Source organism: Myotis yumanensis, unplaced genomic scaffold (genome assembly GCF_028538775.1).
Source record: "Myotis yumanensis isolate MYYU_CA2020_CCGP unplaced genomic scaffold, mMyoYum1.0.hap1 SCAF_14, whole genome shotgun sequence".
In the NCBI taxonomy this organism is placed as follows: Eukaryota; Metazoa; Chordata; class Mammalia; order Chiroptera; family Vespertilionidae; genus Myotis; species Myotis yumanensis.
Window position 1 is genome coordinate 8,974,554 of NW_027223765.1, and position 22,472 is coordinate 8,997,025.

Consider the following 22,472-nt stretch of genomic DNA (forward strand, 5'->3'; position numbering starts at 1 on the left):
TTAACCACTCCTTTCCTCGGGGCCGTCTGTGTTGCTCCCGATGCTGCAGGTGAGGAACCTGGAACCTGGAGCGATTAGTGATGCCTTCTAACACCCCGTGAAGCAGAGCCAGGATCTCTGTGAATCAGAAAATGTCAGAGCCCACGCGTAAAAACTTTTTATTTTTAAGGATTTTAAGCAGACAGTTAAAAAAGCACCCACCGCACTATGCTACTAAATCCACATGCTGACCACATACATCGACAGTAATTTTAAAAAGAAAACACAAGTGAAGCCTCCAATTTCATCAACAACCCCTGCCCTGGGAGGGCAGAGCAGGACTTTCACACATTGTTCCAATACATGATTTCATACTCTGGTTTCATATAATTTGCATCCACAGGAAATATATCAGCGGTTCTCAACCTGTGGGTCGCGACCCCTTTGGCGGTCGAACGACCCTTTCACAGGGGTCGCCTAAGACCATCCTGCATATCAGATATTTACATTACGATTCATAACAGGAGCAACATTACAGTTATGAAGTAGCAACAAAAATAATTTTCTGGTTGGGTCACAACATGAGGAACTGTATTTAAAGGGCCAGAAGGTTGAGAACCACTGAAATATATAGTGCAAAACAGTAACAACATGGTTTACTATATGCCAACAGTGCTCACACGGCAGCCGCTGTTCTAACCACTTTACTTACATCATTTCATTAACCACCCCCAACCCCAGTCACCCTGTGAGGTTGGCACAAATATTTCATTTTACAGAAAAAAGTGAAACACAAAGACATTTAAGTAACAGACTCACAGATAGTGTTGAACTTTACAGAAACGGTACTTATCTGTACCTTCACCAGTTTCTCAGCGTCATTTATCCGTGAAAGATGCAACTCCAGCTCTTTCACACTCGCTTCCCAAAGTTCCAAAACAACCCACTGACTTCTCTGTTCTTCTGCTGATGGGAATGTAGGCTTTTCCCAATCTCACTATCTCAACAACTTTGCTAACGCACAGTATTGCAATGCAGGCTCACACGCATCTCCTGGGTCACAAGCTGCTGTTCTGTGGTTTATCCAGGAGCAGATTTACTAGGTGACCGAGTGCACACAACTTTACAAGACTTTGCAAACCGCTTCGCACAACCGTCATCAGTTTCCGCTCCCACAGCAGTGAGTGCCCAGGGCCCACACCCCCACATTAACAATTTGCCAGCGTGGTAAGTGTGAGATGGTCCGTATTCATCCACATTTCCCGTGCTTTCTTCTCTGTACACGACTCTGTGGGCTGACGGTCTCGGTCAGCAAGGCTGGGCCGACACCGGACAGCTGACTGAAAGACCTGCAGTTGCCCACCTGGCTCTCTTCAGCCCCAACTTCAGTTCTTGGGGAGTGAGAGAAGGCGGGGCAGGGTTGGAAAAGGGGGTGTGCCCTCCAGGCCAGAGAGGGGTGTGAGATGAGTACTGTGGCTGGGGCCGTCTGAAACTGTTCACTGGTGCCTGTGGCTCAGAACCACGCAGAGCCGGGCTCATTACAGGAGTGCACTTGTGGGTGGCCTCCAGTCACCGTTTCACTCAAGGACCCTTTCAAAAGACTCCAATCATGACTCAGCTAAACTAAATTCAGCTCTATCTTCCTCAACAGAGGCAACTTTGTGCAAAATCTCTGCGTGGCCAACAGATAAGCAAGCACTCAGCCCCGGCCTCAGTCTGGCTGTGGTGGTGGGCGTAACTTCTGCAAATCCAGACAACACCTAACACAGCACAAAACAGGGACCAGGAGAGGCGGAGCAGGGGAGAGGGCTTCAAGGGACGAGGGTCAGGGAAAGCTGGGCCTGGAAGAGTGAGGTCCTGAGCCAGCATGGACGGGTGTGGCACTACAGGTGAAGGGAGACAGCACACGGCGGCCTGCAGAGGTCAGAGCCGCAATCACAACTTAAAGGCTGTGGTGGCTGGTATGTGAGCGTTCGTGACCCTCCTCCTCCTCACCTACCTAAAAAGTGGGATGAATGACTAAGCGCCTCCGTCCACAGATCCCATTTCATCCTTGAACTTGAGTCTACAGCTTCTGACTTGACTGATTACTGGGCAAGGAGGAGCTAAAGGAAACTGAGCCTGTGATTTACTGTGAACCACACGTCGTGGGGATCACGTGTCCACGCGTGGCCAACACCCTCCCCTGTAGCTGTTGCTGGGTGTCCACCCCGAGGAGCAGGGCTGTTAACCACTCCTTTCCTCGGGGCCGTCTGTGTTGCTCCCGATGCTGCAGGTGAGGAACCTGGAACCTGGAGCGATTAGTGATGCCTTCTAACACCCCGTGAAGCAGAGCCAGGATCTCTGTGAATCAGAAAATGTCAGAGCCCACGCGTAAAAACTTTTTATTTTTAAGGATTTTAAGCAGACAGTTAAAAAAGCACCCACCGCACTATGCTACTAAATCCACATGCTGACCACATACATCGACAGTAATTTTAAAAAGAAAACACAAGTGAAGCCTCCAATTTCATCAACAACCCCTGCCCTGGGAGGGCAGAGCAGGACTTTCACACATTGTTCCAATACATGATTTCATACTCTGGTTTCATATAATTTGCATCCACAGGAAATATATCAGCGGTTCTCAACCTGTGGGTCGCGACCCCTTTGGCGGTCGAACGACCCTTTCACAGGGGTCGCCTAAGACCATCCTGCATATCAGATATTTACATTACGATTCATAACAGGAGCAACATTACAGTTATGAAGTAGCAACAAAAATAATTTTCTGGTTGGGTCACAACATGAGGAACTGTATTTAAAGGGCCAGAAGGTTGAGAACCACTGAAATATATAGTGCAAAACAGTAACAACATGGTTTACTATATGCCAACAGTGCTCACACGGCAGCCGCTGTTCTAACCACTTTACTTACATCATTTCATTAACCACCCCCAACCCCAGTGAGGGACCTGACACCTGCTCTCCTCCACTTGGCACCCACAGCAGAGATCCAAGCCAGCTGTGAAGGCTGAAGCCGCAGCCAGAGCTCCCCAGGAGGCATATGGGGCGACTCGGAGGAGTTCCTGCAGCTGCTGTTGCTTTAAGATCAAACAGAATAGGGACCAGAACAGATCAAACTCCGAGGAAAACCTCAGGTTCGATGGGCCCCTTCCCAGCAGCCACGGCCCACCTCGCCAACCCAGAAGGGCACTGGCCTGCATCTCCCTTTAGTTAGGGAAGAAGACCTGGCTGGGGAGCTCCAGGCCATGGCACAAAGGCCACTCCTGAGGGCCCAAGTCTCCGGAAGGTCCCCAAAGAGCATCTCATTCCCCAGCAGGTAAAACGAGGGGCATCTGAGCTTTTGAATCCTCGGGATTCTCTGCGACCAGCTTCCAAAATAAAGAGGGCTGGGCTCTCTGGGAGCACTTTCCCGCAGCACCTCCCTTTGAGGTCCTCCAGGAACCGCCTCTTCCCTCCGTCAGGCCCCACGCTAATCACCAAGGTGCCCTTTCATGTGCCGAGCCAGGTTGGAAGCCCACCGGAAGGTCTTCCCACACTTGCTGCACTTGAAGGGCCTCTCGCGAGTGTGGAATCTCCTGTGGCTGATGAGCTGGGAGGTCTTGCTGAACGCTTTCCCACACGTGCTACACTTGTGACACTTCTTCGCCACGGGTAAGTCCTGAGGGCCGCTGGGCCCGGAGCCCTGCTCACGGCCTTCCACGGGCTTCTCCCCGCTCCGTTTTAACTCTTGCAAACCCGCCCCTCTGTCCTGAGAGGAAGACGGGCCCGCCAGGCTGCTTTCCGACGGCGCCAGGCGGGTGTGCTTCCTCTGGTGGATGCAGAGGGTGTGCTTTGCGATGAAGTCTTTCCCACACCACTGACATCTGAAAGGCTTCTCTTTCGTGTGGGTTCTCTGGTGATTCACCAGGCGGTACTTTCGATCGTAAGACTTCTCGCAGAGGTTACATTTGTAGCGCTTCTCTCCACTGTGGATCCCCTTATGATCTAAGAGGGTTCTTTTACGCGTAAAGCTCTTCCCACATTCTTGGCACCAGAAAGCTTTCTTCTCGTCCTCCAGGCTTTGTGGCTGCGCGTCTGCAGTGTCCCCGCTCTCGCGGTACAGGAGCAGCCGTTTTCCTAGAAAGTGGCTCCTCTGGTGTCGCGAGAGGTTGGAACTCCACCGGAAAGCTTTCCCACAATCCCTGCACTGATACGGCTTCTCTCTGGTGTGAACCCGCTGGTGGATGAGGAGGAAGGAGTGGTTCTGGAAGCCTTTCCCGCACTGGCTGCATGTGAAGGGCTTCTCCGGGGCGGGGCTGCTCGGGGGGACCGGGAGCGCTGCGTCCGGGCTGCGGGAGGGCCGGTCATCGGGGCTTCTGTTGAGGGAATGCTGCTTCCTACGAACGATCAATTTCGACCTGTGCGTCAACTCCTTCGCACGTTCGCCGCAGCCGTACGGTTCCTGGCCTGTGTGGGTCCTCTGATGGTTAAGGAGAGCTTTCCTCCCGGGGAAAGTCTGGCCACACTGCGGGCACGGGAAAGCTTCCTCCGCAGGGGGTTCGCTCTGGGGCTGACTGCAGCCGGGGGCCTCCCTCCAGTCTTCGCTGCCCCTGTCTGGGTTATAGAACTTTTCCTCCTGGTGCATTCTTTGGTGCCGAGAGAAGTTGGACTTCCACCGAAAGGTTTTCCTGCATTGGGTACATTTAAAGGGCTTCTCCTGGGTGTGGATCCTTTGATGCTGGAGGATATACGATTTACAGTGGAAGGATTTCCTGCACTGGCTGCAGTCAAAGAGCTTCTCCCCACTTTGGTCTTGCAAATGATGATCCAACGGGGGGCCATAGGCGAGCGCTTCCTGACACTGCCTCGTTTTGAGATACAGCTGGTTGGCGTGGGACTCCTGGTGCAGGTGGTAGGCGTACAGGCGCTGGAAAGCTTTGCCGCATAAATTGCATTTATAAGGTTTCAGTCCAGTGTGAATTCTCTCGTGTCGCGCGCGGTTGGAGCTCCACCTGAAGGCTCTCCCACACACTCGGCATTTAAACGGCTTCTCCTGAGTGTGAAGTCTCTGATGGTATTCGAGGTAGGAGCTACGGCTGAAGTTCCTCCCACAGTCGGCGCACTTATAGAAAGTCCCCACCACGTGAAGATTGCGCTGGTGATGCGAGCCGAGGCTGAAGTCTTTCCCGTGCGCATCCTTCGAGGGAGCTTTCAGGCCAGCGTAAATTCTCTGATGTAGGTTAAACCCGCTGATCATGAGCCTGAGGTCTTTCCCGTACTCCTTGTAGTCATAGTGGTATGAGCTCCCTCTGAAGTGTCGGCCGCAGCCATGCTTCCTTTTTCTTCTGGGAACTCGAAAATATACGTGTCTGAGACTGACACTACTACCGCCTCCCGAGTCTTCCGGTTCCTTTCCTGTCCGGTGACTGAAACTGGCCTCTTTTCTCTTAGCACTCGTATGTGTGGGATTGCCACTTCCCTCCTGTGACGGGATCTTCTGTTCCACAGGTTCTCTGGGCCCTGTTTCCTCAGAAACGCTCATCACACGACATCCTGATGACACAGCTAAGGCCTGTGCGTCTTCCAAAGGTTTGGGGTTTAGGATGAGCTTGCTTGATTTAATCTGGAGCTCGCCTCCTGACACAAAATAAAACACAAGAGAATGCACTCTTTCCCCACACTCGGAAAAGCACCAAGGGACAAAAAGGTGCCACAGACTTGTGGCTTGTGCCTGACTGCCAATCCGTCTACAAAATAGTCACAGCAAGGCAAAGTGGAAGGGGAACCCAGGTGACAGGGAAGGGAGGAGAAGCAAGATGGGCACAGGAGCTAGGTGTGTGCAGAACTCACATCCAGTTAAAAAAGAAAAGGGTTGAGAGGCAAGTGTTACTAGCGAGAGGGGAGAGGACCCACAGCACAAGACAGGGCCGAGGGTGGGGCTCGGAGGAGAGCCGGCTAAAAGGTCTGGAGAGCAAGACTACCACATGGAGAGAGACCAAGATGGCGGCGTAGGTAAACACCGGAGACCGCTGCCGCAAACAACCATTTCAAAAATACAACTAAAAGACTGAACGGACATCACCCAGAACCACAGGAAGGCTGGCTGAAGAGAGACTCTACAACTAGAAGGAAAGAGAACAGCAAATCGAGGCTCAGAGGCGGCGCAGTGTGGAAAATACAAAGGTACCGAGGTGCGCGCGCAAAGCGGGCTGGTGGCTGAGGGCGCGGTTGTCGTTTTCTGTCGGGAGTGAGTCTCAGACTCTGGGCTCCAGATCCGGGCGAGTCTCTAGGGACCCAGACTCAAACGGGAGAAGCGGGATTATCCGGCATCAGTTGGGACCTGAGGGCAGCTTTCTCTCCGAGGTTTGCAGCGGCTGCCGGGGTTCTGAGAAGTAGAGCCTCTGGGAACGGGACTGAGCGTGGCCATAACTGCTCCCTCCCCCCGCCCTGTTGAGCCCGCCCCGCCCAAACCCTGCGCACAGCCATTTGCCGATTGCCTCAGGCAAAGGCTGGATTAGCGCCTCCCCAGAAGGCAGACGTTTTCCACACAGCTGATTTCCACAGCCAGCCGGCCTGGTGGTCAAACCCCTCTAGTGTTAACTACAACAATTAAGGCTTGGCTAGAACAAGACTGCGCACAGAGACCACAAGGGGGTGCACCAAGAAAGCATAAAAGATGCGGAGACAAAAAAACATGACAGAAATGGAGGATATGGAGCTAAGAATCGCAATTTTGAGGGCTTGCCATAAATTTGTGCAGAGCCTCACGAAAACTAATGAGACCCTCGATGCTACGATAAAGAAATTAGAAAGTAAGCATACACGGACTGAAATAAAGAATATTATACCCAATAGCAGACCAGAGGAGTACAATAATCAAACCAAAGATTCGACAAAAAACACCCAATTGGAAAAGCAAAATGAAAAAAGAATCCGAAAGTGTGAAGATAGTGTAAGGAGCCTCTGGGACAGCTTTAAGCGGTCTAATATCAGAGTCATTGGAGTGCCAGAAGATGAGAGACAGCAAGATATTGAAAACCTATTTCAAGAAATAATGGCAGAAAACTTCCCCCACCTGGTGAAAGAAATGGACTTACAGGTCCAAGAAGCGCAGAGAACCCCAAACAAAAGGAATCCAAAGAGGACCACACCAAGACACATCATCATTAAAATGCCAAGAGCAAAAGACAAAGAGAAAATCTTAAAAGCAGCAAGAGAAAGAGGCTCAATTACCTACAAGGGAATACCCATACGACTGTCAGCTGATTTCTCAACAGAAACTTTGCAGGCCAGAAGGGAATGGCAAGAAATATTCAAAGTGCTGAATACCAAGAACCTACAACCAAGATTACTTTATCCAGCAAAGCTATCATTCAGAATTGAAAGTCAGATAAAGAGCTTCACAGATAAGGAAAAGCTAAAGGAGTTCATCACCGCCAAACCAGTATTATATGAAATGCTGAAAGGTATCCTTTAAGAAGAGGAAGAAGAAGAAAAAGGTAAAGATACAAATTATGAACAACAAACATGCATCTATCAACAAATGAATCTAAGAATCAAGTGAATAAATAACCTGATGTACAGAATGAACTGGTGATTATAATAGAATCAGGGACATAGAAAGGGAATAGACTGACTATTCTTGGGGGAAAAAGGGGTGTGGGAGATGCGGGAAGTGACTGGACAAAAATCATGCACCTATGGATGAACACAGTGGGTGGGGAGTGAGGGTGGAGGGTGGGGTGGGAGCTGGAAGGAGGGGAGTTATGGGGGGAAAAAAGAGGAACAAATGTAATAATCTGAACAATAAAGATTTAATTAAAAAAAAAAAAAAGAAAGAAAATTGGTAAACAAATAGAAAAAAAAAAAAAAAAAAAAAGACTACCACATGGGGAGGACGGAGCAGAGAGGAGGAGCAGGAGTGGAATGAGGGCTCCTCAGAGCAGGAAGGGGCAGGCTCTGGGGATTCAACAGGAGTGCAGCATCAATGAACGGGAAACGAGAAGGAATGGTAAAACCCTCCGGTGGACAATAATGATACTGAAGGGGCTTCTGGGAAAGGGGCACGGCCAGAAAGGAATGTCTAATAGGCCAGTCTGGAGAGAAGAAACCCAGGGCCCGGCACCCTTAGCAACAGTACTAAGGATCTGGTAGGTTCTCTGACTCACCTGCCGGGGCAGCACCTGGCTTCGCCTTAGGCTGGGCTCTCTGGACGTTCAGGCCCCACGGCTCCCTTGCCTCCAACCAAGAGATCAGAGCAGGTTTGGTGAGTGGCCCCACTGCAGAGGAGAAGGGGAGGAGATGGGATTGAGTCACACAGAACTAGTCTCAAGGACCCTCGCACGCCTGGCGTTGTGGGCGGGAGGAGGGAGAGGCCAGAGCGGTGGGGTGGGGCGGTGGGGGGGCCTAAGGCAGGAGGCCCAGACAGCCATCGCTAACAGCCCTGAGCCGAGACAAGAGAGGCTGAGAGAAATCCCAGCCAAAAGCATCACCAGGGTTCTCTGGAGGTGGGAACCACAGAGCAATTCAATCAGCTAACCTATTGCAGATGCCTAAATGGATTAGGAACTTGACACATATGACTTCATCTTTACAGTAACCCAGCATACCAGGCATTCTTATCCTGTTTTTCAAGAGGAAAGACTGGATGACAGATTCAGTGACTTGGTTAGCAGTTAGAGCTGGACGTACACCCAGGTCAGGCCCCTTCAGATGCGCCATAATGAAGACTAAGAAGGCAGCAGTAAAGGTGGGCAGAGCATGGGGACAGCGGTGCCTTACCCAGAGAAGCCAAGCTCCCATAGTTCTCCAGCATCACATCCCTGTAGAGGTTCCGCTGAGCAGGGTTCAGCCAGGCCCACTCATCCTGGGAGAAGGTCACCTCCACGTCCTTGAAGGTCAGAGCCTCCTGAGAAACAGAACAATACCTTAGAGAAGTGGTTCTCAACCTGTGGGTCGCAACCCCTTTGGCGGTCGAACAACCCTTTCACAGCGATTGCCTAAGACCATCCTGCATATCAGATATTTACAGTACGATTTAGAACAGTAGCAACATTACAATTATGAAGTAGCAACGAAATAATTTTATGGTTGGGTCACCACATGAGGAACTGTATTTAAAGGGCCAGAAGGTTGAGAACCACTCCCTCAGAGCCAGTCCACAGACCCTGGCTGTCAGGGAGAGGCAGGGGAACGGGCTGCTCTGAGTGAGAACAGGATGGGCTGGTCAGGGTGAAAGAGAAGACCATCACCCAGCAGAAGAGCTCTGGGCTCTGGGGGAGAGTCCGGTCTGCGGGTCTCTGGATGTGCGGTCACTGGACTGAGGCAGGACGAGGGGGAGCTGCAGCTACTCTGTCAGGCAGCAACACTGGGATGTCACGAAGGACAGCCGGTCCTGTGGCTCACCTGAGGCTGGGCTGTCACCCCATCTCCAGGGCAGCCCTCTTCCTGGGGAAGGGCAGGCACCTGGGCAGCAGGAGGATCTGAAGAAGAAAGAGCCATGTGACAGGGCAGCCCGCCCTTCCCCCCGCAAGCAGGCATGGACTGTTGTAACCCATTTCACGTTTCCCCAGTGTCTGCTGGAGGCCAGGGAATGGAAGTGAGGGCAGGGCATACAACGGGAGGAGGAGCCAGGCTAACATGGGTCACAGATGAAGTACAAAACAACAGCAATAACACAAAGAAGAAGAAAAAAGACAAGACACAAAGCTAAGGGCCAGGATAGAAAGGGACTGTCGTGAGAGGGCAGGTGGTGAAAAGATGACACTACAGGAAATGTGGGAAGTGTGGCTTCAGGCGAGGTGGGGTCTTAGTGCCAGGCAGTGAGTACCGGATTGCCCAGCCAGGAAGTCACGCACTCCTATTTCATAGGGAGGCTCCAGGTGGTCCCCCAGAGCAGAGCCGCTCCTGGGAGGTGAAGCAGAGGGCCATTTCTGTGCGGCTCGCAGGGCTCCTGTACCCATCCATTGTACATCTTGGCTCTGGGCAGGGGCTGGGTCCTGGCAAGAAGAAAACGGGAGAGGATCCCCACGGGGATTAGAAAGCAACTCGGAGAGGAAGCCACTCGGCCAATCTCAGAGCCCAGAGGAAGGTGAGCTGGGCCCTTTACCACCTACAGGCAGAGGGGAAAGGAGGAGAAAGCCCAGGGAGGACCCCTCACCCCTCAGCCTCCCTGGGCTCTAGTGTGGGCCAGGGGGTGACAGGTGGAGCCAGAAAGTTGCTGGTTGGGGGACATTAAGGGGGAGGGGGTATCTGTAATACTCTCAACAATAAAGATATAAAAAAGGGAAAAGAAAGTAGCTGGCAAGTCAGTAACAGCACTGTGGTCAGGCCGCAGGTGCCGCAGGACACCCTCCCCACTAGCCCTCAGCCCCAACCCCTGGCCTGGAACTTAGAAATGAAAGACATGTATCCCTGTGAGTTGAACTGATAATGACTCACAGGAGAGCTGCAGATGCATGTCTACCAAGTATAGGGCACTGCTCTAGGCGCTTATATGCAAAGGGACCCCAAAGGGGAAGGACTCCCAGCCTGTAAACCTGAGGAAGCAGTGACAACGACAGAGAGGCAAAGCTAATTGTGAGGGGCAGCCATGGCACCGCAGAAGAAAAAGTCTCAGGTGCAAACAATGACAGTGCCCACCCGAGTAGAATGAGGCAGCCTTTGCCTTGGCCTTCAAGTAGCTCTGGTGTCTGAGGCAAGGCTGTCCCTGGTGTAAAAATGAGAACAGAAAACTACAGCCAGTGAACCTCAAGTTTTCGGGCCCTGGGGCCAACACATTCCCTACACTGACACGGACGGAACGTGAGCTGAGGCCATTAAACATCTGATACTTATCCACAGACTAAAGATGATCAACTCATCACAGTAATTTGTCTCCTAGTCCTCCAAAACCCCACAAAGGGAGGATAAAGAAACAGGAAGATTACGGAAGCACAGCCAAATGAGCTTGAGGATAAACTTTTGCAGGCCCCACCCCCCGCCCCTTACCCCTCCCCTTAGGTTTCTCACATTTTGGTCATCTGGATGAACCCAGAGTGACACTGTAACTTTATATGCATCTTGAGCATTTCTGTTATTTTTCAGAATCTGGGAGGCTTTCTCCCCGTCTGTTTTATGTTTTCTAATTTCTAACTGCTTTTGACCAGATAGGCCCTCTCTGCTCATTTGGCAATGTTTTCATGGGTTGCAAAACCTCACATCTAGACCTAAATGAGTTGCATACAACCAAGCCACAATTTTATACCTGCTGTGTACCTTATTTGCTCTAATAAATCACTTTTTAGATCTTTTTGATCTCATTGTTTTAGTAAAAAGAATAACTGCTCTTTTAGATTTTTTAAAAATAGGACCCAATATTGAGCAAAGAGGTTTTCTTTTGTAATAGTCACCCCTTGTGTTGCTGTATTACCACTTACGGCTGTTAGACTATGTTCAGATGTGTTAGTTGACTGGTTTAACTTTATTTTAAATTTGGGGGAGAAGCATGTCAAATATGTGTCAGAAATCTTGAAAGTAACTTTTATTTATTCATGAATCATATATATTTTTAGAAATAACATATTTTTATAGAAATACGTATTTTTATAGAAGTAACAATTTTAAAGAAGCCTACAAAAATAATAAATGCTATCTTAAAAGTATCCAAAGACGGAGGAAGCACTAAGAGGCAGAGTGCACTTGAACTGACCTGCGGCTCTAGCACCGGCCCTGGGACTGGCAGCCCCACGTCCAGCACCAAGGCCAGGGCCAAGCACATGCTAGGCAAATACATACCGAGCAACTTCTCACTGTTAGATCAGTTTTGCATTTTCTTTTCAATAAACTGAGGCTCTGAAAGGAACAACAATGTGGGCAAGACCACTGAGGTTGGGATGCCTCCTCCCTGCACAGAACCAACCCTCAAAGGCTTATGGCACATGCAGGCTGCTCTTCTAGTCTTAACATGTCCTCAGAGGCCGCGAGTCCAGACTCTACTCCTCTCCTTACAAGCAAGAGACATCACCCCCACTTAACAGGTCAGCATCAAGACCAATTAGACAACAGGTGGAGATGGACTCTGTATACTCTTAGCCACTGTGTCCAAAAATATGTTCCTGTTTTATGGATACTCTTCCTGCAGCGGATCGTCTTTGGGAAGGCGGGAAGGGCTGCCTGCTATAAGGTCCTCGGCTTAGGGTATAGTTCTCAGCTGCTCACACGCCACGGGACTGAGAAGGGAAGACTTCCCCTGCATTCCTCAGGGCTGAAGGTTCCGAGGCCAACCCTACCCCCAAACAAGCTGGCTCACTGGCAGGCAGAGTTCACTGGGCGCTGCACACTTGCTCAACTCACCGTCCATGGTGTCCCATTGAAGTCCCTCTGCAGCTCTTCCAGCAGGGCTGCAGCCTTCCCGCCACTCTCAGGGTGGTGCAGCTGCACCCAGGTGCGGAGCTCACTGGGCAGGATGCTCAGGAACTGCTCCAGCACCAGCAGCTCCAGGATCTGGGCCTTGGAGAGAACGTCGGGCCTCAGCCACCAGCGGCAGAGCTCCCGGAGCCGGCTCAGAGTCTCAAGGGGCCCAGAAGACTCGTGGTAGCGAAGCTGTCTGAAGAGCTGGCGGAACAGCTCCTGGCCAGGAAGGTTGAGTGTCTGGGGCCTAGGAGCCTGCACTGCAGGGTAGCCGTCATCCTCTTCTTCCTTCTTCACCAGCTGAAGGCGTTCTCGCTCCCTTGAAGCCTGGGCCTGTGCTGGATGGACAGTATACCACCTGCCTGGAGGCATCACTCCTGCTTAGGGCGTCCACAGCAGAGTGCAAACCAAGCCGATGTCAGCTGTGCCGCCGCTGAAACGTTGGGAGTATCTTTTCAGCACCGTAGTAGATAATGCCATTTGCTGGGACATCAGATGTCACTGGCAAGAGAATGAAATAACCAATATTAGTGTCCAGGAGGCATGTGAGAAGGATGGTGGAGCTTGATCCTGTTAGTTCAGATCATCTTGGATGTATGAGAAGAGGGCATGTGAGCATCTGCGCAGTGGGGCCTGCAAGTATCAGCACGGCTAGATGGTCATACTTTGGGGTAAACTGAGAAAATATCCCAGAATACAGTAAATAGGTACAAGGCCTTATCAGATATACTCACATTAAGAAAGATCTCAACTCAATAGCCTAACTTTCCACCTTAAGACACTGGAAAAAGAACAAAATTGATAAATCGTAAGCTAGCCTGACAAAGATAAAGAGAAGACTCAAATTACATAAATCAGAAGTGAAAGAGGAAACATATTACTGACTTTACAAAAATAAAAAGACTTTAAAATATATTTTTGCAAACAAATATTTTATTTTATTTATTTTTTTGCAAACAAATATTTTAGATAAAATTGACAAACTATTATAAAACACAAACTGATAAAATTGACTCGAGAAGAAACACCAATTTTGACTAGATCTGTAAGAAGTGAAGAGACTGAACTGGTAGTCAAAAACTACCCACACAGAGACGCCGAGGCCCAGAAGGCATCACTGCTGAAGTCCACCAAATATTTAAAGAAAAATAATACCAATTCTTCACAAACTCTTCAAAAAATAGAACAGGAGAAAACATTTCCCAATTCATTCTACGAGGCCAGTATTACCTGATACCAAAACCAAAGAGATCAATCTCTTTTATGAATATAAACGCAAAAATTCTCAACAAAATACTAGCAAACTGAATCCAGCCACATCTAAGAAAAATTATACCCTATGACTTTATCTTAGGAATGCAAGATTAAAGTAATTTAATATATCAGTAGGATAAAAAACAAGTATCACATGATGATGTCAATAGGCACAGAAAAGGATTTGACAAAATCCAAACTTTTATGAATTATAGTTATGAACTCATTTAGTCGTGAGATGAACAAAACTAAAGCAGTTTGCATATGCACAAGTTCCTCAGCCTCAGCACCAGAGTCCTCGCCCATCATCTCCTCAGGCGGGCAGAACGAGAGGGCTCGCCCCTCCTGTTTGTCTGTCTCCTGCGTTGTTAGGCACTACTCTTACAATGAGTAGTGATCAATAATGATAATCAATGATAATTCTGCTTAAAAAACAAAGCCACCAAGTAATGCCTCCCCGGACTGAAGAGAAGGCCCCGAGGAAAAGGGGCAGCATGTTCTTGAAGGGAACTTGTGTGCAAACATTGGCTGTGCTCAGGCGATTGGAAAAAGAGGAAAAATCCCGGTGACCTTAGCTCTGTTTTAGCCACTCAGTCAGTAACCAAATCAGACAAGGCTGGCTGAACAAAGAGAACAATGTAAGACAAATACTGGGAAGTGAGGCAGAGAAGAAAAGAAGGAACATGCTGCCCCCAAACCCAACAAGCAAAAGAACAAACAAACTTAGACAGTTAACAGATTGGTGGTTACCAGAGGGGAGGGGGAGGGGGAAACAAGGAAGACCGGTCAATCCTTGGTGACAGACAGAAACTAGATTCCGGTGGTGAGCATGATGTACTACATACAGATGTCATTTTATAATGCTGCACACCTGAAACACAGTGTTATAAACCAATGCTACCTCAATACAAATGACATTTTTTAAGAAAAAAAGAAAAGAGTTAAAACAAAAATCTACAAAGTTTGAGATGGACAGCAGGCCTTGGCAACAGGAGCAAAGTGCACCAAGTCTCAGGTGATGGTCATCACCCCTGAAACCGTGGCACCCTCCATCCCTTACCACCGTTAGCAAATTTAAAGAAACCACTACCCACAACAGCCAGTGGCAAGGACGCAGCCTTCTCTTCCGGGCTAACTTCTGTGAATTATGAAAATTACTGTTGTCCTCCCCCCCATTTTTTCCCTAACAGAAAGGAAGAGAGAAAGAAACCACTACTTTCACCCATGATACTAAAACAAAGCCTTCCTCCCCTACATTCATTATAAAACAACTAGAGGCCCGAAGCACGAAAATTCGTGCTAGAGTAGGCCTTCCTTCCCCCAGCTGCTGGCATCAGCTTCCCTCCGGCAGCCCGGGTCCCTCCAGCACCTAGGACCCAGGCTTCCCTCCTCCAGCTGCCGGCAGGCACCCGGGACCTGGACCGCTTCTCTCCTCCAGCCGCCTGCAGGCACTCTGGACTCAGGATGCTTCCTTCTCCCGGCCGCCCGCAGGCACCTGGGACCTAGGCTGGCTTCCCTCTGGCCCTGGCTTCGTCAGGAAGGATGTCCGGTCTAATTAACATATTACCCTTTTATTATTATAGAAGACTAGGGGCCCAGTGCACAAATTTGTGCACCTTGAAAAGAACTGTGGGCCACAAGGTTGTACTCAGCCTCTGGAGGTGACTCTGCTGGGCCAGCATCGATGCGGAATACAACGGACTTTTCTGATCCTCCGAGTGCGTGCAGTTTGTCTCTTCCCTCTGACCAAATTTCTGCTGTAACACTGCTAGACCCACAAGAACTTACTGTAACTGAGACAGGAAGAACACTCACCCAGAAAGAATGCCATCATCCAGCTACTAGGAGAAATTCCAGCCCTGCTCCAGGGCAGGAATTCAGGTAAAGAACGACATGAAGGGTCATGCGTGCTGAGGAGGCTGCTAAAGTTTCAGCAGAGAAAAAATGAAGCCTTGCTTTGGAAAAAGAGGGATGGGACAGGGTAAGAAGTATTTGGAGAAAACAAGAGAAATAAATTAATAACTGAAGACCTAGAAAAGGAGACCTGAAGACACCATAGCAAAGGAGGGCAGGGAGGGAAGGGCGCCTCAGGAGCCAGAGGGGCAGGCTCCAGCTCCCGCAGCACAATCAGGAAGCAGAAACGTTGCTCAGAGGAAGCTGGAGGTCAGAGAAAGGGGGAGGAGAGTGGCTTTCCCAGCCAAACTAGCAGAACAGACTGGAGAGAGCAAGAAAACTCAAGAATGAAAACACAAGAGTGAGGCTGAGGGTGAAGAGAAACCTGGCAGTGAGGCTAAAGACAATGAACTTGAGGCCAGATAAATATTTTGAAGAAATGCAACCAGAAGGAAATATCCATGGTAATGACCTAACTCAGGGAATTGAGACCCACAGTGAAATTAGCACCAAAACTAAGCCTCCACGCTGGCATATTCTAAAGGAGCTGTGCAGAAATGTCCAAAGAGATAGTGAAGTATTTGTAAAGAGCTGGTGAGAAAACTGACAAACAGGAAAGTGAGGGTGACTGCCTGATAATATGGCAAAGGATTCCAGGTCTATGAGCTTGGATAAAGCTAAAGATAAAAGGCCCAGGAGTGGGCCTTTCAAACTCTGAATGAAAGACCCAGAGCACAGGAAGCTACGGGGGCCAGTGAACTGAACCAGCGCAGTGAAATTCAGGTATCCGAATGCCACAGGATATCTCATGTCCCAACTAGCCTTTGAGGACAGCAGAAAAGCTTCATTCATCAACTTGTTAAAATTCTACCACAGATGTGAGCCCCCAGGGCCTAGGAAGCAACCTGAGCTGGGTCAGGCCCTTCTCAGCAAGAGTTACACCCTAACCCACCCCATTCCCACAATGAACAGAAATGGCTTTGAAAAGTAAAGGGAAATCCCAAGCCATCGTCTCGCCATTTTTCAAGGACATTTCCTTCTTTTTGTCATTTTGCTTCTTCAACTCAGATGTAATGTAATTTTGTTTTCCTTTAAAAATCCTGATTAAGTAGTCTCTCACGCTCAAATTTTTCTTACCCATATGAGAATACATAGGTTTATGCTATACACGGACAATAAGCAAACAAGTTTCTCAATAATTGCCACTAAAGAAAGCTTTCCCTCCCGGAACGTATTTAAAATGTTAAAATATACTTACAAATATCTCAATTAAGAAATGAGCTCCCCCTGGCCAAGTGGCTCTGTTGGAGCATGGCTTGATTCCAGACTGGGGTGCGTGTGGGAGGCAACCAATGGATCTCTCTCTCTAAAAAAAAAAAGAAAAGAAAGAAAGAAAAAATAAAAAAATAAATGAAAGCATATCTTCGGGCGAGGATTAAAGAAGAAATAACCTCAAACCTAATGGCATCGAAATACCGTTCGTTCTCTAATAAACAGAACCTGGGTCCTTGGAAAAGTGGTTGATTCCAGGCCAGAGGAGAGAAGATACAAGATGCTAATTGTGGCCTGACTGGTTTGGCTCAGTGGATAGAGCGTCAGCCTGCAGACTGAAAGGTCCCAGGTTCGATTCCGGTCAAGGGCATGTACCTTGGTTGCAGGCACGACCCCAGTGGGGGGTGTGCAGGAGGCAGCTGATCGATGTTTCTAACTCTCTATCCCTCTCCCTTCCTTTCTGTAAAAAATCAATAAAATAAAATAAAATAAAATAAAGATGCTAATTGTGATGCCAGAAAGTCAGGCAAAGACACAGAAAAGGAGGGGGCACCTCAAGGGAGACACGCAACCTGAGAGAGCTCTCAATGGCCAACGCGGGAATAGCTTAAGCAACAAAATGAACAGCAGCAGCACTGCACTACAAGCCAAAGAAGTTCCACTTCCGACATCACACACTGATATAACTAATTGAACAAATAGACAAAAGGGGGTGATGGCACAAATCTTCCTCACACAAAATTTCAGTTAAGAAGCCAAAACCGGTTTGGCTCAGTGGATAGAGCGTCGGCCTGCGGACTGAAGGGTCCCAGGTTCGATTCCGGTCGGGGGCATGTACCTTGGTTGCGGGCACATCCCCAGTGGGAGATGTGCAGGAGGCAGCTGATTGATGTTTCTCTCTCATCGATGTTTCTAACTCTCTATCTCTCTCCCTTCCTCTCTGTAAAAAATAAATAAAATATAAAAAAAAAAAAGAGTAAAAAAAAAAAAAAATTTCAGTTAAGAAATGTAGAAGGATCAGATTAATATCACCAGTAACAATGTTACAGTTAAGCCCCTCTTATACTGGGGAAATGGAACCAACTATGGTCGAGGGTAGTCTGGGAAACGGGGCAAGTTGATATTAGTAGCTAGAGAAATGGGGGAAGTTGATATTAGTAGCTAGAGAAATGGGGCAAGTTAATATTAGTAGCTAGAGAAATGGGGCAAGTTGATTAATAAATACCTTGGTAACCGGGCAGTGTTGATTAATGTGCCCCAGGTAACTTTGTGTGTGTTTAGCCAACCGTTTTGTGGTTTCTGTGGATAAAGGGCTGGCCTAGAACCAGGTTCGGGGCTGTCGTAGGAGAAAACGCCTACGGCAGTCGCTGGCCAGCTTTCAATAAATCCCCACTTGCTGCTTAAGACCTAATTGGAGTTGGTGGTCTTACTCTCGTGAATGTTGGTCCACAACAAGACACATCAGTATCACTCTCAAAACAGGAGAAAACATGTAACAAGACCATATTGTTGGTCATTCTAAAAACACAACTTCAAAAGTGTCAACATCATAAAAAGCAAGGAAAGACTGAGAAACTGCCACAAATAAATAAATAAATAAATAAATACGGAGACATGGTTACTAAATAAATGAGGGATTCCAGATTAAATCCTGGAACACAAAGGGTTAATAGTCAGAACCTCATGAACTCTGATTAAAGTCATCAGTTTCATTAATCAGATTGTCCACTGTAAAATTCTTAAGTTTGATGACTATACTATGGTTATGCAAGATATTAGCTTAAAGCCACCTGGGTAAAGAGATCAAGGAAATTCTGTACAGTTCTATAACCCTCTGTAAGTCTACAATTAATCAAAATTAAAAGGTTTTACATTGAAGATGTCTGAGTTGTTACCATTTTTTTCTGATTTATTTCTATCTTAGATATTTAGGATTAATTTAGCAATCCAGGGACATAAAACACAGTTATTTCGTATCTCCAACAGGGATTCATTCTTTAACAAATATTTAATGAGCAACTACTATGTATTAAGCACTAAGGGCACAGCAGTGAATACAGCAGACTAAAAGCACTGCCCAGAGGACCTTATGGGAAGGCAGACAATGAAATTAATAAAACACCTGGTATCTCAGACAGTGACAGGTGCTATGCTGTAAAATAAAAAAAGAGGAAGCTCCTTCAGATTGTTTCTGATATAAAAATACTGGAGACTGCAAAATATGGTAACTTATGTTTACTATGCTTTATGCATTTTTACTCTCAAGCAACTCTCTGACATCACAGAATGCTTATAGGTGCCACAGAAAACTTAAAGGTGGAACAGTTCGTATTTCTTACGCTTTTGCCAGCTCCCTTTTAAGCACATATAAAAGTTTATCTCCAAAACATTCCCATCTTTTCAGCTTATAGGTAGGATTACTTTTTTAAAAAAATATATTTTATTGATTTTTTTACAGAGAGGAAAGGAGAGGGATAGAGAGTTAGAAACATCGATGAGAGAGAAACATCGATCAGCTGCCTCCTGCACACCTCCCACTAGGGATGTGCCTGCAACCAAGGTACATGCTCTTGACTGGAATCGAACCCGAGACCCTTGAGTCCACAGGCTGGTAGGATTACTTTTTTTAAAAAAAAATCCTCACCCAAGTATATGATTATTCACTCTAGAGAGGAAAGAAGAGAGGGAGTGAAAAAGAGAGAGAGACATGACATGAGAGAGAAACATCAATCAACTGCTTCCCATACCAGCCCCCTGACTGGGGACAGAACCCCCAACCCAGGATTGTGCCCTGACCCGGAAATGAACCCACAACCAGTTTGGTGCACCAGACGACGCTCCAACCAACCCAGCCAGCCACCTGGCAGAGGCAAGGATTACTTTTTAAACCAAAATTTGTCTGCTATCTTCAGCTTTAACATAACATGTGAGAGAGCAGCCTTGTGGTCAGTCCCTCACGGATGTACTTGTGTGTATTAACAGATGGAAATTCCCTGAAACCCTTAATCAAGAAACAGCTAAAAACACTCCTTGTAAAGCAACAGACTAATAGGAATGAGTCTTCACTTTTGAACCACAAGCAGTTTGAAACCGGATGCTCTTTCCTGGCGACCCCTTTTAACTGAGAAGGACACCTTGACTTCCTAGGCCTATGCAGGTCAGAGGACAGAACCCCCGGCCTTAGGTTAGAGATGCACCTCCTGCTTAACAAACTGCATTTTACATACAACTCGTTCATTCTCTAGACAATTCTAACAAACAAAATGTTTCTATTCACAGCCTCGGGCACTGTGTACTATGGGGAAAAAATAGCAAACAAAATGTTTTCTTTTAATTCTACTTGGAAACATGTTTTAGCGCTACCATAATGCTAGCCCCAAAATCAACCAGTATATGAACTGCATTACCCCAATGGAAGATACAGTTTTCCAATAAGCAACAGTATGAATGTAATTAATGGCACGATTATACATTTTGAAATGGTGAAAACAGTAAATGTTTATGTATCATTTGGTAAATGCTATGTGTATTTCATCATGGCATTGTTTGATCGCAGTAAGATTTTAAAAGCAATAGTAGGATCCCATTTCGTAATGCATGTTTATGAATTTGCATAACAATGCGTAAAATTTTCAGTATCAGAAAGCCTCCCGACGAAAACATCGCCAGATTGCAGTTCCTTTTACTTTCCTGTCACTCACCCGCGTCCCTAGCCGTCGGCAATGAGCAGCTTTGTTTGCACAATTAGGAGAGGAGAGAAAGCGCGGAAACCGTTCCTCCAAACGGTCTCCTCCGGGCGGGGCGCCCCGGGCGGCGAAGCGCTCCCAGACCCGCCCTCGGCGCTGCGGGCACGGGGTCCAGGACCAGCCAACCGGCCCCCGGCGCAGCCGCCGCCGACCCCCCGCAGGGCAGGCAAGCGCCCCCGCCGCCCTCCCGCAACCCCGCGGCACGGCAGCCCCCGATGCGCCCCGCGCCCCGCGCCCGGCCGGGTCACTCACCGACTCCCGCGGCCTCCTCGTCGGCCCCGCGGCCGCAGTGCACGCCCAGTGCGGGTCTCACCGCCCGTCTGCTCGCGCAAGCGCGTCACAGCCTCGGGCCTCGGCGGCCTCTCTAGGAACCTGGAGGGCCAACGTCTCGGCTTCTCCCGGTTCCAGTGCTGCGCTGGCCCGCCACGGTCTAAGTCATGGGGGATGGGGCGGGGCGTGGGGGCGGGGCTCATCCCCAACACTCGCCACTACCCCCGCACCACGCCTGCCCTCCACTCCCCCATGCCATCCGGGCCCACAGCTCTATCAGCCTTGGCCCGTGTTCCCACTCTGTCTCCCGATCGGAGGCTCGGCCGTTCTTCTGCCCTCCGGCGTGGAGCAAGGCGGCGTGGAGCGTGGAGCCAGAGGACGATCGATGTCTGAAGTCGGGGACCCGTTTTTTAAGCCTGTTCTGGCCCACGGCAGTCCCGGTGGCTATCGGTAACATACGTCATCACACAAGTGCGAATCAGAGTACCTGGTTATCAACCACAGTGTCAACCAGAACGTGTCTGATTTACATACGTCATTCCTAAGGGTAGCGTTCAGCTATGGTCTTATCTGTATGGTGCAGCTAGGGCTTGGCCAGAGCGCTCATTCCCTGTGCTCTTTAATATTACTCTTTAATATTTCACACACAAAAATAATTTTCTATAAATTAATTTGTTACTAAGACACACTCCCCTCCCAGTGTATGTGCAGGGCTTCCCTTGGGGCCTCTTACCCCCCGCCTCCCCCCTCCCCCGGGGAATAATAGGATCCAAAGCTAGGAGTCAAAATAGGGACCAGAGAGATCTAGCTGACCGCTGACGGGTCCTGGCAGGAAGGAGATAAGGGATCACTCATTACACCCTGAGGCCGCCTTCAATGAGGGGAACCAGATGCTAGTTTCCAGGACTAGCCTCTTCCCCCCTCACCACCACAAGCGGGGGGTAGAAGTGCTTTTTTATCCCCAGCCACAGGCACGCAAAACTTACCTTCCCACGCCTCCAGCTGTTTTCTCCTGTTAAAGAACAAAACTCAACTGAGTACATTTTTAAAATCTTATAGGGGATAGCAGGGGTTAATTAATTAATGCTGATCAGGAAGTTCTTGAATAACTTCTTAAAGACAAGACAATAGACACCAAATGGAGTTGCTGATGCTAAGCCCATTGTCACCAAATAGACACTTAACTTACAGTTCTGGGTCTCCCCAAAAGGAAATCCTAAATCAATCAGGAATTTCCTGGTCAGCATTAGTTAGGTAATCAGCCCGATAAATACCTGCCATCCATCTGATATGGGAAAGGAAGCTTGCAGTAATCACTCCACCTTTCTGCCTAGTATAACTTCCTTGGTACTGCTCCCTTCTGCCTATAGAATCCTTTGCCTCATACGTTTCAGAGCTCCTATCAGCTAGCCTGAAAGCTGTCCAATTTATGAAACACAAATTTTTAAATTTAAATATTTTTGTTTTAAATATACTTTTATTGATTTCAGAGATGAAGGGAGAGGGTGAGAGAAATAGAAACATCAATGATGAGAGAGAATCAGTGATTGGCTGCTTCCTGCATGCCCCCTACTGCGGATCAAGCCTGCAACCTAGGCATGTGCCCTGACCAGGAATCCAACCAGCAACCTCCCCGTTCATAGGTAGACACTCAACCACCGACCCATGCCAGCCGGGCTGAAA

The 22,472-nt window shown here is 48.5% G+C and overlaps 1 protein-coding gene across 3 annotated transcripts; it reads right to left on the reverse strand.

The window, feature by feature from the left end:
- Positions 1–141: 141 nt before the first annotated feature.
- Positions 142–21,202, reverse strand: ZNF445 (zinc finger protein 445). Of its 3 annotated transcripts, none has more exons than XM_070391639.1 (8): positions 20,772–21,202; positions 12,298–12,855; positions 11,740–11,796; positions 9,794–9,962; positions 9,370–9,446; positions 8,746–8,872; positions 8,133–8,243; positions 142–5,601 (listed from the first exon to the last, which is right to left on the reverse strand). In XM_070391639.1, exons 2-8 carry the CDS (start codon positions 12,724–12,726, stop codon positions 3,455–3,457), a joined length of 3,117 nt encoding a protein of 1,038 aa, XP_070247740.1. In that variant the 5' UTR covers positions 12,727–12,855; positions 20,772–21,202; the 3' UTR covers positions 142–3,454. The 3 variants fall into 3 exon arrangements, with proteins under 3 accessions (XP_070247740.1, XP_070247741.1, XP_070247742.1); XM_070391640.1 differs by lacking the exon at positions 20,772–21,202 and adding an exon at positions 20,475–20,559; XM_070391641.1 differs by lacking the exon at positions 11,740–11,796 and having other exon boundaries at positions 20,772–21,201.
- Between the last annotated feature and the right edge of the window lie 1,270 nt (positions 21,203–22,472).

Bases quoted from the DNA above. Each gene is read 5' to 3' on its own strand.
- ZNF445 (XM_070391639.1), bottom strand. From the start codon at position 12,726: ATGCCTCCAGGCAGGTGGTATACTGTCCATCCAGCACAGGCCCAGGCT. The intron at 8,244-8,745 runs GTAAGGCACCGC...TCTCCTCTGCAG, and splicing joins TGGGAGCTTGGCTTCTCTGG to TGGGGCCACTCACCAAACCT. The intron at 5,602-8,132 runs GTGAGTCAGAGA...ATTTTGTGTCAG, and splicing joins GCCAGGTGCTGCCCCGGCAG to GAGGCGAGCTCCAGATTAAA.